Source organism: Sturnus vulgaris, chromosome 3 (genome assembly GCF_052056855.1).
Source record: "Sturnus vulgaris isolate bStuVul1 chromosome 3, bStuVul1.hap1, whole genome shotgun sequence".
Classification (NCBI taxonomy): domain Eukaryota; kingdom Metazoa; phylum Chordata; class Aves; order Passeriformes; family Sturnidae; genus Sturnus; species Sturnus vulgaris.
The window spans coordinates 75,235,481-75,250,907 of NC_142245.1; the positions used below are offsets into that span (position 1 = coordinate 75,235,481).

Here is a 15,427-nt window from a genome sequence, read left to right on the forward strand (position 1 = left end):
TGATAAGGAACCTTTGGGCCTGTATCTCACCTATGTGCAACACACAAGTTCTAGACATCTGCATCCTTACTTAAAACTTGTTTAGACGTCTTCAGGCAAACAGCTTTTTCTTGTTCAGATGCCTATCATAGAAAAATGAATTCTGGGTTTGTGGAATATAGTCATTTATGAGAAACTCCTAAAAAGACAGAGCAATTAGTTGAATTACCTTTTGATCTTTTATGTCATGAACAATCTTGGAGTCCTGTCTGTTGTCTCTGGTATTTCAGAATTGAACAGAAATGAAAATTTGCTTCTTATTTTCTTATTTTATTTAATTAGACTGCTGTGAACTCTGCTTATCAGCTTAAGCTTAATGACTTTTAAAGTGTGCTCATGGTCTTCCCAGTCTTCCCAGTCTTCCCTGCCTTTTGTGTTTATGAGCTCACAACTGAGGTCACGGGTACACTTTCCAAATTGGTTTGAACTAGTGTGCTGAAGCATCCCTGGCAGGTTTGCAGGCAGGAGATGTTTTCTTGTAGGTAATCTACAGATTTTTGCTGTGTGATGGCTTGACTAAGAGCAGCATGTGATTATAATTGTTGCAGAAGTTGCATTTTCATCAAAGATGTGGTTATATTCTGTGAGATTCCTTATATTCTCCTTGTTGGTCTATCTGGAACTCTTCCTTCTATTGAATTTTAACTCAGCTATTAGTTTCTTGAGGCAAGGCATTTATTGGATTGCTTGTAGTGCTTTTTTACTTTCTACACCTATCTTGATTTGACAATACAAGAAACTTCAGCAATTGCAGGCAAAGTCTAATCTTGTATTGCTGGAGAGAAACCTGATTCCTATTCCTAGAAGCCCCTTTTCCAAAGACTCTCTCTTATTACGTATATTTCTTCAGAAGTAACCATGTCTGCTCAAGCATCATGTTAACCATTAAAAAACCTTTCCAACACCATTAGGTCAACAAAAAAAAATAGGCAAACTTTAAATATGCACTATCATTTGACACAGACCTTTACCAGTATGATTCTCAGCCTAGGAATCACCAGACTGTATTTTCCTTCACGGTGCAGGAAGAGGAATGGGAATTTATTTTTTTTTTAATCTTTTACCACATAGGTGTATGGAGTCTAGTATCAGAGAAAATTGAGTTCCTGTCTGTCTTCATGAGACAGTGAGAAATTTAATGGGAAAACTGAGTCCGTGACTGAATGGAGAAACTCACTTAATGTCCTCCTTTCCTTCAGTCACTAGATAAAATAATACAGATGTTGCTGAATCTTATTCAGACTTTACCTGGCACTCCTTGCTGGGAAGACTGAGGCTTTCTAGCACATTGCTGATGAAACCTTCTGATTTAAGCATTCTCATTGTGATAACCTTGATCAGCTGTTACTATGTATCTGCGAGAGTGGAGGACAAACAATGTATTGCCTGAATTCATTTGATTCTACTTGATTTTTTGAGAGCTACCTAATTAGCTTGGGTTGTAGGGGAGGCAGAAATCTTTTGACTTCTTTAAAGGTATTTATTTGGATTCAATTTCTCTTTGTTTTGGGCTAGTTTATTGAGCGTTGTAAGCTTGAAACAGATGCAGGCAACCTTCTTAGGGAAACTGATTTTAATACATATCCTCAAACCAGGACTGACTGTACAAATGCCTTTCTTATGAAAGATTTTTAAGTGGATTACCATAACAAAAGAATGGTCCAGAACAGAAGAATGAAATTCTTGCTGAAGCCTCTTGGTAAGTTAGACTTTACTGGTCCTGAATTCTTCACTCCCATTCCGATTACATGCAGCCTATTTCAGTGTCACATGGTGATCCTAGAGGAAGAGATCACTTCCACTTGTGGTAATGGGTGAAGAACATGGGAAGGATTTACCAGCCCTGACTCAGAGAAATTGCTATTGCCTGCTCTTGTGTGTGCCACCAAGGCAGAGAACATAATCAAATCAATCTGATAGACTTGAGGTTTTCCAGATAAACCAAGAGCTAATTCCTTTGAAGTTAGATTGGTGGGCTGTTGATGAAAAGTAAACAGTAGGACTTTTGTTTTGTTTGACTTTGGTTTTGTTGTTCATCAGCATTTGAACGTGAAGCTTCACAAGATTGTGAAGTCATGCTACATGTCTTCCATTTTTCTCTAGTTTATTACAAAGGCTAGAAACTGACTACTGTTTTCGGGAGCTGGTTATTGCATTGCAATTTGATGAGCCCAGGTCTCCAGATGCATTATTTTTTTCCAGAGTTCTGCTGCTGCTAGATAATCCTCTCTCCAGGGTCCAAAAGGAGAAGTCAATAACAGACACATTCTGCTAGAAGTTGATGGTCCAATGTGTTTTAGATTAGTGAAAAAATAGCCTTGAGTTTCCCTTAGGATACTTTGAGTGGGTACATGGAAGTGTCTAAGCTAAATGTCAGATGGTGATCAGAAAGTGTTCAAGGAAGGTCATGTGCCTTGCCAGCACTAAGTATTTGCTTAGAGAATCGACCTATGTGAGAGGATGTGACAGTGGGACTACAGCTATTACTTTGCCATGAGTTGACATTCATTTCGTAAATTAATGAAATATTTTCTTAATACTATGTCTCTTCTACGAAAACTGTTAATTTTAGGGTAGAGCTGTCCACTCTCCTATGTTGGTACTTTGATGTGCCATGCTCACTACACTTCTATGTTTGTTTTTAGTTCATGATGTTTTTGGATTTTTTTTTCTTTGGACATAAGAGTTCTGCAAGTCTCCTATTCTACTATAAGGTACTCGGAGAGCAGCATGGTGTAGGATAGGAAAATTTATCTGTGCCTATCTGAAAATGCCCATTGTGAAATGGAAGTTTCAGCCAATATGCATTAATTTTCTTAATTTTCCTCCTAGCAAATATCAGACTTTAAAACCTTACATGCGCTGTGTGCAATGTTTTAATGAAAGTCCCTACATTGGTTTTGCTTTCTGTTGTAATGGAAAGAGTTTAAGCATTTGGTTCTGAAAGTAAAGCATGATTGATTTTATTTTCTAATTAATATTTCCCCTCTTAGCCTCACAAATGTTGAGCAATACTTATAAGTTCAAATAAGTTGTGTCCAGTAGGGAAAGGCAAGATGCTGAGGTACTGGGTAGCATATAGAGTGCTTCTGAGAGTCATTTGACAGGACAAGAAGTCTGAGAGAAATCCTTGAAGCTGGAACTAGAGTGATCAGAAATAGATGACATGCATGTAGAAGTGTCTGGATTAGTATCGAGGTAAGCATATTGTCAAAGGGAGTAGCAATAGTAACTGCTGGAGGCTTTCTTCTTTAGGAATTAAGTAGACTTGAGGAAGGAAAAATATGGACATAAATGTCTGAAGGATCTCCATTCACTGACTAAGCACCCATGCAGATATAAAAGACCATGTTTCTGTTTTCAGGCCTTTAGGCAGATTTGGGAGTGCTGAAGATCTGAGGAATGTAAGATTTGCTTCCTCCAGATGACTCAGTTGGCAGCACGTTTCCCTGTCACTTATTGCAGGAAATTTGGGGTCTGTGTGTGAAAGTAAGGATGTATGTATGGTTGTTCTGTGCATACCCTGAACTTCTGTCTGTCACTGGATCAAAGAGGAGAAAGGCTTTTCAATTCAGCAGTTTGGAAATTCTGATGTCTTTTGCAAAGGACCCTTTCAAAAATGACTTGAAGTTTCTACTTTCTTTGCTAATTTTTCAGTGAATTGCTTCTAAAGGAACACTTTGCTTGCCTAGGCAGATAAACAAAGTAAAATTTAATTTTTTTTTAGTAATTTGTATTACTATAATTTGAACAGGCTTGATATTAAGCAGTCTGAGTGATGGGGTTTTTTCTTTTGTTTTATAGAAATAAGAGGTTAGATTACTCTCTTTGGGTTACATGGCAAGACTGTTCCATGTGTACTTAGACTAGCATGCCATCATTGTGAAGACATCAGTAATCCATTTGTTTTGATTACCTTACCTGTGAGATGTTAGAAGAACTTGGGCACAGATAACACTAATACAAGTGACTATGAGTCTACAGCTTATTTTGTTCTTTAGTGATGCAGGGAAAATATGCTAAGGCTGTGAATTAATGTGTCCTGTTACATTCATCCGTAGGATATTTATCAATCTAGGGAAAATGTAAATTTCATAAATCATTTTTTCAGCCATTTTTCTTGCTTGTTAAATACTTTTGACAGATGATGTTGCCCTCTTACTGTGCTGAGGAATTGCTTTAGTAACTTTGATTTTAATTCCTGTACTGTATGTCTGTCTCTTTTTTTCACAGATGGGAAATACTTTGGTCTGAGGCACCTACAAAGGTGAATGGTCCTCAGGCTCGGCAGTTCACACCTTGTATCAAACAGATAAACTTTCCCACAAACTTGATCCGACTGGAAGTGAACAGCTCCCTTCTGGACTATTACACTGAATTGGATGCAGTAGTACTACATGGTGTGAAAGAGAGGCCTGTGCTTTCACTTAAGACATCAATGATCGATATGAATGATATAGATGAAGAGGAGGATGAAGAAAAATTTGCATGTGGAATGGACACCCTTAATAAACAGTTCAGCATTGTTACCCTCAGGGAATGGCCAACTAATGGATATTTTGATAAACTGCCTTATGAGGTAAGAAAAGCATGTTTACTCTCAATCATTGTTTGGTTATTAAGGATGCAAAGGTGCATTAGAGGGTGTTGGTCACGATTGTTTTTTTCTCAGTTAGTTGCTTGCATTCCTTGTGAATCTCCTGCATTTACTGTATAGGTATGCCTGAATTCTGTAAGTCTGTCTGCTTCCATGGGTGGATGTTAGGTATTTGCATAGTTATTGCACTCTTAGTTCTCAAGAATCTGTGCATTCACACACAGTTTTTACACCAAGTTATTCTAGCCTTGAGTTTCCAGATCCTGAACTTAGAAGCTTTTAGCAGTTTTCCAGTAAGTTTTTAGTCCTCATGCTTGACAAAGAAAATATACAGAAGAGATATGAAAAGATTCAATCGACATCTGGAAGTGGAAGGAGTTTGCAATAGGCTAAACGTTTGTTTTCCTGTTTTCTTTCTTACAAAACTTACAGAGCTTTGTTCTTGAAAGTGCCATAGTATTTTTATATTATTATTAAATGAGCTTTTTCCATCCAACTAAGCTTTGAATTGTGGTGCAGGTAAAGTATCTTATAACTGGACTTCTGCATGCTGTCTTCTTTTTATGCTTGCTACTTTTTATTCTTTCATTAGCAGAGAAAACAGTTGTGAATTAACTCCTTTCAGATCCCTTGGCAACACGATGGTTGCAAATGTGCTCAGAGTCTGTAGATGAGTGTTTTGTTTCCTCTAATTTCCAGTATAATGAAATTGTGGAGTATGATTGCTGAATACCATGTGCAGGCCAGGCAGTTCTCAGTGGGGTGCAGCTGTTTATGAAAGCTGGTACCCTGATTGGAGTTAAGAATTGAGAGATGAAACAATTTTTTTCACCTCTCCTGAAATAAACTGTTGGCACATCATGGAAAGGAGCCTTTACTTGCTGGTCAGACCTTCGGACTTGGGCAGAGACAAGATTATTCCTGCTCTTCAGTGTGCTGCAATCTGGCAAGTGTTCATTCACTGTGGTAACTCAGAAAATGCTCAGAGTGCTTGTGGCTTGAACCAGACTCACTTTTGGAAGGGAAGGGAGTGTGGTGAGTTGTGTTGCCACAGACTGAAGGGTGCTTGCAGAAATACTTGATCTAATCAAATAGTATTTTGGTCTTACCAAATCTTTTGACTCTTAGTACCCCAGTTTGACACATGAAGGCCATGGTTGGGTGGCCATGTGCCCTAGTAGGCTGCAGAAGTTTCCAGTGCTGGTGAAGAGGAAAGAGAGTGGAAGAGAATGTAACAACTCTTGAAACCAAACCTCTCGAGTTCGGTTTGTTTGGGTTCTTTTGTTTGTTTGTTTGGGGTTGGTTTTGTTTGTTTTTTTTTGTTTTGTTGGGGTTTTTTTTGTTTTTTTTTTTTGTTTTGGTTTTTTTGCTTGTTTGTTTTGATGCAGTGGAATAATAAATGAAAGTACTAACTTTATAATGAATTAGCTCTAACGGTGGTTGGTTAGTTGTTTTTACCTCAGAGTACACATGGTGTTTAATATATTTTACTGTTGATTCTTGCACAGCAGTACTGAAGTAAAGAAAGTACCTCATTGTTTGAAAGTTTGAAAATATGTTGATTTTAGTAATTCAAGGAAATTAATTGTAGATAGAACTTTATTTGAATGTGGGGATTTTTCTTGTTTGAAAAGACTGGATAAATTGATTTGTGGTATACTAGTATACCAGAGAAATTGATTAATCTCTTTTCTGTTCTACATGATCATGAAGGTTGGAAAAGACCTCCAAGATCCTTGAATCAAACCATAAATAGTTGATTACACATATTAAAATTTTAATTTAGGAAGTATTTTTTGTAGTCTTGTTACTCCTATGAACTTCTGTCTCCATGTACTTCATTGTGTTCATCTGCTCTGTTTGTCTACCAACTTCCTTTTCTATCCATTTTTTAACGTTTGGTTTCATGAATAAATTTATATGGTCTGTCAATCCCAAGAACATTTTTTTCCTTCTGCTTTGATTTAAAGAAACTGAAAATATGGGTGGGATATTCATCAGAAAACTATAAAAGACTATTTCTGTACTGGTTTTGTGACAGCAAAAATCATAGTTTCCTACTTTTTAGTCCAGCTGAAAGGGTTGGGCATCAGAACAACAAAAATGTTGTACTTGGTAGCGTGACATATCACATTGGATATGGAAGAAGTACTCTTCATGCTGTATTTAAGACTGACAAATGTCAGATTTTTATGGGAAGTGTTCAAACTATGGATGAAGTAAGGCAATTGCTGACTTCTTCCGGTTTTGATTGATGCATTAAATGAAAAATTGTACATTTTCTGTAGGTGTATATTGATTGGCAATGTGTAACCGTCCTAAGTTTTCATGAACATGCCTGTTTCATATTTGAGCTGTTTGAAGCTTTTTCGTACTACCCTCTGTCATTCACAAAATACACAATCTGAGTGGGTTTTGCTAAGTGGGCAGCAGTTCCTTCAGTCTTTTATTTTGCCGTTGTTGTATTTCTGAAACTTCCATAGTCTATCCTTTTGTAGAGTATGTTGTTCCTCAGAATGGCATTAGGAATGGTTTGCTGCAGTGTGAACTCTAAAGGCGTTTTAAGATTGCTCCTGTCTAAAAAAGAGAAAAATGCTCAGCTTTCCGGGGCACAGGCTTCTTTAGAAGAAACTGCAAATTTTTGGATGACCTAGTGAGAGAATTTTCCTTCCCTAATCTTGAATGGTGTTAACGAGCACTTATTAGCTGTGAAGTACTTGTGCGAGCTATGATCTCTTCTCCAGAATTACCTTAAAATTGAGGAAGGATTTTAGAGGAGAGATTTCATGTCCTTGTCTTCCCAGTTCATTGGCTGGCTTGTGCTGCTTTGTAAAGTGGAAGGAGTAAGGCCTTAGTCTTAGTTGGCTTTGTAGGAATACTTGAGGCCTGAAGGCCTGAACAAACTCAGAGCTTTTGGGAAAGCTGAGGAATACCTGCATACATGTTGTGCAGTTTGAGACTCACCAAAATGTGCTGGCTACTGAAAACCCAGCTTATTTTTCTCCAGAGAGGAGAGTCAGAAGACTCTGCGTGCTCCAGTCCAAAACATGTTTTTGTAAAAATTCTGGCATAGAAAGATATAAATGACGTCTTTGTCATTCCTTGAAGCTGATTTTTCTGAAAGCTGCCTACAAGCTTTATGAGCTGTTCATGTCTGCTGGTGTTCACATGCACTATTCAACGTGTGTGCACTTGCTGGTGCAAGTCATACTGTTGTGGAACCAGGGATATGTGTTTTCTTAAATTATGCTGACAAATGTCAAAAGCCCTAGAATCTCGTCTTCTTCTTGCCTTCTCTCTTTGCCTCTTTGTGCACATATCCTTTGTCCTTTACCTAAGCATGTTTTAATATCAGTTCTAATTAAATGGATTCTAAATTGTAGCAGCTCTAGCTGCAAGAGTCAAAAAATTGCAAGTTGCACATTTTTCTGTTTTCGAATGAGTGGTTTGCATAGGCCAGTGTATTTTTTAATTGGAAAACCATTTCATCTTCATGGAAGAACTGAAAAAGGAAATTTGTAGAAAGTACTGATATTGGTGTAGGTTTGACCAGCATCCAGACATTCTTTTCTGACAAAACCAAGTTGTGTGTTATTGTGCTCTAGCCATAGGAGGTATTTTATTAGGTACAAATGCTTGCAGTTGCTTGCTATTTTTCAGCAAAAAAGCTTGAAAAAAAGCTAGGGAAACCTCTGGTTCAATAAGTATTACTAGAAACTACACCATTGGTAAAGTTTTTCCCCCTGTACTGAGGAGTGGAAATTCTGTCTGGGCTTATAAGCAAACTTTGCAGTGGGTGAGAAGCTTAGTTTTCCCCTCTTTTTCTTTTAAGATGTTATACTTTTTATTTGGTGTTTCAAAAAATGTGCCTGTGAGATCAGTGCTGCAATCAGGCACTATCATGATATTAAAAATATGGATTGAGTAGGAATTGGGATCCTTTTTGTGCTCAGCACAAAATTTTGTGTACTTCTGTTTGTTGAATTGTGGAGAACTGTGATTTGGAAGCCTTCTGTTTTTGAAGGTGTTCATTCTAGTGGGCATTGATCTCACCACATGTTTAAAGCTGGCATGTGCCATGTTTGTCCTGGGAATGGGAGAGGAAGTACTTTTGTAGTTTTAGTCCATCATAGCCTAAAAAGGCAATTAGTGTTGTATAAATTATATTTTGTTTTCCTCTTTCTAGTGTTTTTTCCAATAAACTTTGTTTTTACTGATTGATTTATAAGAAAGTGTGAAAAAATAATGATTGTCATAATTTTTCATAAAATCACAGTAAAAACTGTTCTTTGTGAGAAACTGCATTATGAAATTAGCTCAATTCTGTAGCATTCTTGGAATCACCATGAACACAGCATAGCACAGTACAGCACATCATGTCACATACTCATTATGATATCAAAGTGTAGTTCATGCTAGGGTACACAGACACAAAAAGCATGTTCCTGACAGACACCAGACTCCAGGCTAATGGTGATTAATGGTTATTAGCCTGTATGTTTTGAACCTGTTATCTTTGTTCAATCAAAAGCCAGGGAAAAAAAAACACTTTATAACCTAATATCATAGGAGTGACATTTCATTGTATGTTTTCATTCTATATATTATGAAGTAGCATAATTTCATTAAACGTTAAAGACATGTTTTTTTGATTGAGGCATGGGAGATTTAATCTCAGTTGTGGAAAGGCATCCTGTGTGTTACAAAATACTCATTGAAGTCATCAATTAATGTAAATGGACATTGTTCAATCATTTATAGTTTCGTTCACCATTCTCTGTGTTGCTCAGAAGTTACAAAATAACTTTTTCTCATTTAATGAAATTTGTATTACTTTGCTTTTATCAGACATTATGTTGCATTAATTGTAGACATAAATTCTGCTAATTGTGCAGCCTCTGCTGAGCTTTCAGCTCTAGAAAACTTAGTAAGTAACCATGTGAGAAAAATCTGAGGGAAAAGGCATTAATAAGATAGATATTTAGTTGACATACATAGTGTGGATTAGCTGAAAGTTTGCAAAAATCAAGATATTAATTTGGGATTATGTCTGTTAGCTGCTAGTTAGTTTGGATATTTTAGGTTTCAAAATGTCGATAGTTCCTAAAGGTCAGTTGGGTGCAAACTTTGCTGATTATAATATAACTGGAGTAATTATATGTGCATAGTTATTTTTATATATATGCACACAGACACACACACACATATATAGATTATATCTATATATATCTATATATATATCTGTATCTATCTATATATATGCTATTACCTTGAAAGGTCTGTGCTGGTCCTCTGCATCAATCTGAGTTCCAGACACCTGCAGAAACAAAAGCCTGGACTGCTTTTAGGGGAAAGGACAAATAAGGAGAAGATGAAAGGCTTGAAACCAAGCATGAAAGAAACTGGAGTATATCAAACACTGTATTTTTGCGTCACAGTTGAAGTAAAATTTTTTAAGATATGTAGCTCTTGTTGGAAATCTAAATACTAAATCTGGAGCTGAGTAGGAAGTAACATTTTCCATTTTGCAGGAAGTTGAATTGTTTTGTTGTTCCAAAAATGAAGGGGGGAGGAGGGGAGGTGGAAAGTAGCTGCATAATAAAGTGATACATTGGAAGTACAATCTGCTTGAATCTCACAAAAAGCTCCATTTTCATTTTACGTCATGGATCTTATTCTGAGGTGGATTTGTCTGATGAATCCTTCTAAGACGTTAAAATGAAATATGTTGGTGTTGAAAGGACCACAAGATTCTCTTCCGTTTAAGTTGATTTGTGACTTGTGGATTTTTAATTTACACTGATTCATTTCAGCAATTTACTGTTTCCCCACTCTACTTGAAAATAGTCAATTTAAGTTACATAACTTGAGTGCAGGTACTTACAGCTGCTAGAGACAGCTCTGGTAAAGTAAGCATTAATTTTTACATTTCATTTTTCAAGTGCATTTTCTCTCAGTTCCTAAGCTAAAGGAGATTTATTTGGTTGAGCACTTTTGTTATTTCCTAAAGCGAGTATTTATGTCTGTGTGCGTGTTGATCTTTCCTTGGAAAGGAAAACAGAGTGTGACAGGAGAGGAGGGATATTTCTTAGTTTCTGAGAGTGATATAAGTTATTACAAAAACTGTTACAGTGATGCTAGTCAGAAAGGCTGGTGATTATTCTGAAGCGGAGATGAATCAGCTCATACAGTTAAAAAGGGGTTTTGCCTTTCAGATTTGACTTTGGTGTAGAACAAAAATGCTCTCAAAGTATTACAGCAAGGAAGAGATTGTAAAAGGAAATCTGATTATGTTGAATTTTTTACCTGGTTGCTTAGTCTAGAGGAGAAGATATAAGATAGAATACAAACCACTGATTTTTAAAGCAGGGAGAAGAGGCATAAATCTGAAATTGGTTCAGGGTGTGGGGAAACTGGGACATGGTATGGTTTTTCCATTTTGCAAATATCTCCCATCTTAAAAACCAAATACAGAGAAGGAGGATGCCAGTTCTGTGTTCTGTTCAATGAAAGAGCAGACTTAGCGAAAGGAAATATATAAACATAGTGTTTACATATATATCACTGTTTAAATTAGCATGGTAAAGAAACTTCTGATTTGAAAGCTTCCTGTCACTTTCATATGCTGATCTGCTTTTTCCTTTCTTGTTTAGCATGTTGTCAAATTGAGAAGGCAGTGCAATTCTATTTAATAGTTAATCGATTTATTTGAGGAGTTACTTTTAAGTAAAAGGTTTTACTTTCTTTAAAGTTATAACATATTCTCTTATTCCTTTGCAGTTATCCCTTAACATTTTAAGTGCCTTATGACCATCTGTGACTTTTTTTCCTGTTTTTAATATAGCTCATCCAGTTGATTTTGAGTCACCTTACAGTCCCAGACCTGTGTAGACTAGCACAAACTTGTAAGCTACTGTATCAACATTGCTGTGATCCTCTACAGTACATTCATCTCAGTTTACAACCTTACTGGGCGAGGATTAATGACACATCCCTGGAGTACCTACAGTCTCGCTGCACTCTCATCCAGTGGCTGAATTTATCTTGGACTGGAAACAGGGGAGCCATCTCTGTTTCTGGATTTAGCAGGTCAGTGTTAAATGTACAGAAATGTTTTGACAAGCTGTGTCTGCAGAGCTGCTGCATGGTAGTTTCACTAAGTATTTGAAACTTTATTAAAAGGCGAAAAATGTCTTGGATTTACTATAAAGACTGTGATTGTTACAACATAGAAAAAAGAAACAGCTAAAACAGTAGGAGATACTAAATATAGTAGCAGAAGTCCATAGCAGTCTGTAGAGTCTGCATGTTCCAAGCTGCTTGTGACTGAAACGCTTCTTCCAGGGGAAGGAGTGTTTTTTGCTTTCTTCTGGGCTTCTAAAACGCTCTGCTAGAACTGAGCTATCAAAAATCCATCTCACAAGGAAAAGTGTTTGTGGTTGTTCTTTGTACAGATGAGTCATCAGTAGGACTGTATTAGAAAGGCTGCAGTAATAAACTGATTGCATGCTCACATGGTATGAACCAAGTAATCACTGGAGTCCAATGTAAATGCAAATATTTTCATAAAAATGATTTAAAACATTAGCCCTGTTGGAAAACAGGGGGGTTGCATGTGCATATTCCAATGAGCTGAAAATATGACTGTGATGCAGGTCATTAAGATAGCAGATTTGCAAGGATCTTCTCTGTATAACAGCCATGTTCTCTGCTTTCTTAAGATATCATTTCTTGCTTCTTTGCTCATTTGCATTAGTTAAACAGCTTCTATCAATGCATTTCATTTAAACAAAAGTTGTTGCTTCAGCTAAGGGGTAAGCAGCAATGGCAGGTGAAAGCAGAAATTGACTGATAAGAAACAGAAATGTTTAATATATCTGAAAAAGTTGTCTTAACTCTCATTTGTTTTCTGAATAAAAAGATTAACTCAAGTATGCAGACATTTTCTTTCGTTTCATGCCTAAGTTCCTTACCTGAGGAAGTAAAATATTTTGAAGAAAGACTTTGTCGAGATGGGAATGTTGCTTCTGTTTTTCGAGACCCTCCAGTATAATGCAAGAATTCTATACCTTTTTTGTGCTTATTTGTATTAAAAGAAAAGAAGACATTAGCTAGTTGTTAAATTTGGTGCAAAAAATTCTCGTAAATTTAGATTTCATGTTACATACTTTATGCAGAGGATAAATATGCAAGCTTTAATTGAGAATTCAACTTTGAAATAATGAAGTGCCCGCTTTCTGATGATTAGCTATTAAGTCTGTCTTTTGAAAACTTAACATTTGTGAATCTGTGTGGCAACCTTTTTCGTTTCCATGATTTTTTTTTTTAGCATACAGGACTGCTAAAATTCTTTGTAGTCTTGGAGGAAATTATTACCAGATTCTGAGACTTGTAAACTTTACAGTTCTGGAATTTCTGACTTAGTTGAAAATATATTTATTATTACTGATTTTTTTCTTCAGTGCTGAACTACTAGTAACATTTATGTGTATACAGCATTTTAAAATAATAACTTTTAAAATAATCTGTGAGTAAACATTTTCATTTTGTCTTTCTTACAAGGGATTATATTTATTTGTAACAAATGGGAAAAATTTTTTTATGTTGTTGCAATTCTGAAATTATTTAGTTTTAGGAAAAAGTGTTTCTTGGAAGAGCTGGATGCAGTCTGGGAATGGGAGATGAAGTTCAGTTGTAAATTTTTTGAAGCAAAGCTATAAGCTAAATAATTTGCATGTCTAAACTGTGCTTATAATTTTCCCTTCTGAAACAAAAATTCTCCACTGTAGCTAGATCTGGTTTTAAACGTTTTTCTATTACAGAAATAATTTTGCAACCTTTTGTTGTGTAAAAGTCTTTTCTAGTAAAATCCCCTTTCAACAGTCTTCATCAGCATGTTTGTCAAATTTGCTGGCTTCCAGGAGATGAAAATGTGCTGCTCATTTGCTATGAAAGTATCTACTAATAGAGGAGACTCATTAGAACAAGCCTTGCTTTTTGAAAGCATTAATCTAACTCTTGTTGAAAAAGGAGCTTCCTGGTAAGAGATACTATTCCTTGACAGATAAATCTGTCAGTAAATTCTTTGGTTTTATTGCCCTGGTTGTCATTAAGATACCACCACCTGGAGAATATTGCAGCATCCAGGACACATAATCAGGAATTTACACCGTTCTTCCTTTTGTCCAAAACCTGGACACATATTTTTGCATTTTTCTCAGCATTTGGAGTTACAGTTGGCAGCGTTGAATTCAAAACTGGTAGAGCTTTTTTAATTCTTTGAGTGGTACAGTTTAAGTTATGATTTGTACAAGTCAGGGCATGTTTAAATGCTACTCTTGCTTAAATCTTATTTTGGAAAATATCTTTCAAAAATGTTTTTATCTGTTGTTTCTTGAGACAGTCTTAAAAGTAATAGCTTCTATAAATTTGTCATTTTAAAATGTTCATATATGCCTGAAAATACAAAGAAATGATTGGAAATACGTATTTTCTTCAAAAATGTATTAAAGTGAAAAGAAGTTAAAAGTAATTTTAGGAACTGTGACTGGAGCAAATACTGTATTATCATGAGAAGACAGAATGCTTCAGGCATATGAACATCCTGAGGCAAAGCTGAAGGTATTTTAACTTATTGATAAGATCTACTCCTTAGGGCTAAAAATTACTATCATAAATTTTTCATTTCAGCATATAATATAAATTAGCTAAACTTTATATTAGATTGAACGAAAAGTGTACAAAAAAGTGAAAGTAGTATCTGAGCAGTCTCAGGAGTCTGAAATGCAGAATGACAGCGAATAGGCAAAGATTTCATGGCAAGCATTACATAAGCAGCACTGCATTTCTCTTGGCTTTGGAGGTCTGGTGAATCTCTTCATGCCAGGGGGAAATATCAGTGTGGGAGGGTAGGACCTAGATAGGAAGAGTGAGGGGAGTTGATTGGAGGAGTACTAAACATTGAGATGCTGAATAAATGCTCTGAGGTTTAAACAGCTCAAGGACAATGACAGTTTAAAAACGGAGTTCTGCATGCAGATTTCCTTGGATCACTGATAATGTCATTAACTTGTTTAAATTCTTTTGCTTTAAATATCTGAGGAATTAGGAGTTTTATTTGCATCTGACATTTTACACTGTGAAAATTAATTAATAGTGTTTTATTTTCAGGTTAGTGGTGCAGTATTTGCATGCCAAGCACATCGAGGAATATTTCTTTAACAGTTTTATTGTTGTTCACGTTTGAAGGCTTTCATTACCTTTAGTAGAAGTGTGTTTTGACAATGTTTAATTTGGTGGGGCTTTGCTAGAAATCAAACTAGCAGGAGAGTCAGAGAAATTACTGCAATATGCACCAAAGAGTCACAGAAAATAGGAATAATGTGTGACTTTACAGAGATTCTCAATTTAACAATCAGGTCTGTCTCTTGCTTTAATTTGCAGAGGTTTTGGTAAAACTAGGGTTGGCTGTAACTGAGAGCAAGTTACAGTGTTTGTTTTGCTGTTTTTCTTGAAATAGTTTAATATGTGTTGAGAAAAGCACAAGATCAGGTACTTAATATTTTACTTACTTGCATGCCGTGTATTAGGATTTGCTTACCAAAAAGGAGGTGTAATACATGCTAGAGTAAAAATTAATATTGTACCAATTAAAATAGCTAGAGGAAGGGAAAGTGTCTTAATTTTATTGCCTTAAAAATTACCTTACAAAGTCTCACTCTCAAGCATGAATACTTGCATGTGCCAAGAGAGCCAAGATGTGTGTCCAAACCAATTTTTCTGGCATATGTT

At 36.0% G+C, this 15,427-nt stretch overlaps 1 protein-coding gene across 3 annotated transcripts in view; it reads left to right on the top strand.

The window, feature by feature from the left end:
• FBXL4 (F-box and leucine rich repeat protein 4) overlaps nucleotides 1-15,427 on the top strand; it is a 62,362-nt gene that overhangs the window by 12,065 nt on the left and 34,870 nt on the right. For all 3 annotated transcript variants that reach the window (XM_014883637.2, XM_088161985.1, XM_088161984.1), the window contains 2 exons: nucleotides 4,273-4,618; nucleotides 11,481-11,725. In XM_014883637.2, coding sequence (XP_014739123.1) covers nucleotides 4,273-4,618; nucleotides 11,481-11,725 — 591 coding nt within the window. The remainder of the gene's footprint in view (nucleotides 1-4,272; nucleotides 4,619-11,480; nucleotides 11,726-15,427) is intronic.